The 2,332-nt window shown below is 38.4% G+C and overlaps 1 protein-coding gene across 1 annotated transcript; it reads right to left on the reverse strand.

Annotated features, from left to right (window-relative positions):
- Window positions 1-62: 62 nt before the first annotated feature.
- On the reverse strand, window positions 63-1,059 carry LOC102199462 (interferon-inducible GTPase 5-like; the record flags this gene model as incomplete). The annotated part of the gene is made up of 2 exons (XM_005755403.1): window positions 522-1,059; window positions 63-416 (listed from the first exon to the last, which is right to left on the reverse strand). Coding segments are annotated over exons 1-2 (892 nt in total), but the record flags the coding sequence as incomplete, so codon positions are not given.
- Window positions 1,060-2,332: the final 1,273 nt, after the last annotated feature.

The following is a 2,332-nucleotide window of genomic DNA, read 5'->3' on the forward strand; positions in this document are numbered from 1 at the left end:
AGTTACTTGAGCTTTAACCAGTTCTGATTTAATGACAGACTGCAGATCAGTGTATGACACACCTGTGGTGGCAGCAAGTTTCTCCAGAGATGGCTTATCAAGACCAAACTCAGCTACATATTCTCTGACAACTATAACCATCATGCTTATATCAACAGCAGTAGAAAGTCCAGGAAGTAGAACACCTGCTACACCTGCAGACAGAGTAGAGTAGTATTTTATTTTGGACTGAAATGCTTCTTTCTTTTTCCTGATGATCTCCTGGTTGATTTTGGGCATGTCCAGCAGCAGAGCATCTCTCTGCACATCAAGTTCTTTCTCTAGGGTCTTACGTAACAGAGGGAAGTCGTACAGGCCAGGCTCAAAGCTGGACACCAGGAAGACCTGTGGACACTCGATGCCTTGTTTCTGAAGACCTGAGTAATAAAAGAAACATAACACAACCACAGTTTTCACAATCTAAATAAATAATTCCTAACTTTGGGATAGTAAATTGTTTACTTAACAAAAGAAAAACTCACCTTCAACACAGTTTTTTCTGATTTTTGACAGAGTCCCCTCTGCAGTGAAGTCTTTCTTTCTTTTCCCAACATTTATGTCATTGTCTGTCTTTGAATGAACAAAGTAGAACTTTTTCATCATCCTCTGAATCTCCTTAGCGAGTTTCACATCGTTTTCTGTGAGATGATCAGCTGAGACGATGATGTAGAAGTCATACTTCTTAAATGGAACAGACCTCAGGTATTTGTCAGCTGGATACTTCGGGGTGCCAATTCCAGGAAGATCCCATAAGGAAACATTGGGATAGTCTGGATGGAAGTATGGTATAGGATCCTTTGAGGATTCTGCAACATCAGTAGGAGCGGCTCCGTCATCTTCATCACCGATGCCTCTGAAGGCATTAATAAAGGTGGATTTACCAGAACTAGATTCTCCTGTGATGGCGATATATAGTGGAATCTTCCTGGGTTCTTTTAAATATTGTTTGATTTGTGCAGCAGCTGCAGCAGCATTATTGTTTTTCAGTTTATTTTTGACTCCAGAAATGAAGTCCTCCATGCTGATTCCTAAACAGGAGAAAAAGCTGTTACCTTGCCTTGTTATGTTTTTGTTTTTACATTTTTGTTTTAGTTTTCTTTTGGCTTTGTCTTTAAAATTTTATATCTTTATTTAATGTTCATTATATTATTGCATGACGGATGTCTCAGTTTAAAAAAATGTGATGATTTTTACAAATTACACATCACTATAAAAGGTTACAAGAAAATTTTCTCAAGGAGGTATGCAATGCTGGATATTTAAATTGAAGCATATAAAGAGATTTATAGGAAAATGATCTTAAATTATACTCCAGAAACAGAAAGGTAATAATACCAAGTACATTAAAGCAAAATGGGAAAAGAACTAAACACCGAAAACACTTGGGCTACGTTCACACTGGTCTTAATGCTCAATTCCGATTTTTTTTTTATCAAATCCGATTTTTTTGTCTGCTCGTTCACCCTACAAATAAAATGCGACAGCAAACGTGCTCTAGTGTGAACGCTCTTAGCGGCCGCATGCACAAAAGAAGATGTCACACACAACGCGCTCGGTTTAGATCCAGAGCAAACAGTATTGTTTGACTGATGACCCTTAATATAAAGACTTCGGACTTTACGTTTCCCAATTTTTGCTTTAAGTTATTTTGTTATTTACATAATAATGTAAATAACCGAATAATGATCCTTATTGCTGTTTTAGAGGAGCGGTGCTTCAAAGGATAGTTGCTGAATTCTGTCACAATCTGCAGATTATACAGAACAAATAAAATGTTCACGTTGTCTTCCCAAAAGTTTCACTGGATGGCCAGGAAGCGTTCGCGATACCTTCTCCGGAGCTGATAATCGGCGTCTGTCTTGTGTCAGTGACATAAAAGATGGATTTAATGCGACATGACCATCAAACAGCAGTCGCTTTCAAAAGCATCAGATATGTATTCAGTACCACATACGAAAGTGACCCAGATCGGATTTGAAAATATTGGATTTGTGCCGTTCAAACTGTCATACCGTGATCGGATATGGGTCGCATAGGTTAAAAAAAAATCTGATTTGATGCACTTTCGCCTGCAGTGTGAATGTAGCCTTAGTGATCCCAGCTGAGACACATTTTTTTCTAAACACCAGGGCCCGTATCCCTAAAGAATCTTTGTGCAAAAAGTGGCTCCTAGCGGCCAAATTCTAAGAAAATTCTCAGAGTCATGACGTTTTCTTAGAATTTCCCCTAAAAGTGACACGACAATCCCAGTTAATATAAAAGCTATTCCTCAAGATTCCTAGCGCTTAAAAGG

This window comes from Pundamilia nyererei, unplaced genomic scaffold, assembly GCF_000239375.1.
Source record: "Pundamilia nyererei isolate P.nyererei 1_Seehausen unplaced genomic scaffold, PunNye1.0 scaffold01392, whole genome shotgun sequence".
NCBI classification, from domain to species: Eukaryota; Metazoa; Chordata; class Actinopteri; order Cichliformes; family Cichlidae; genus Pundamilia; species Pundamilia nyererei.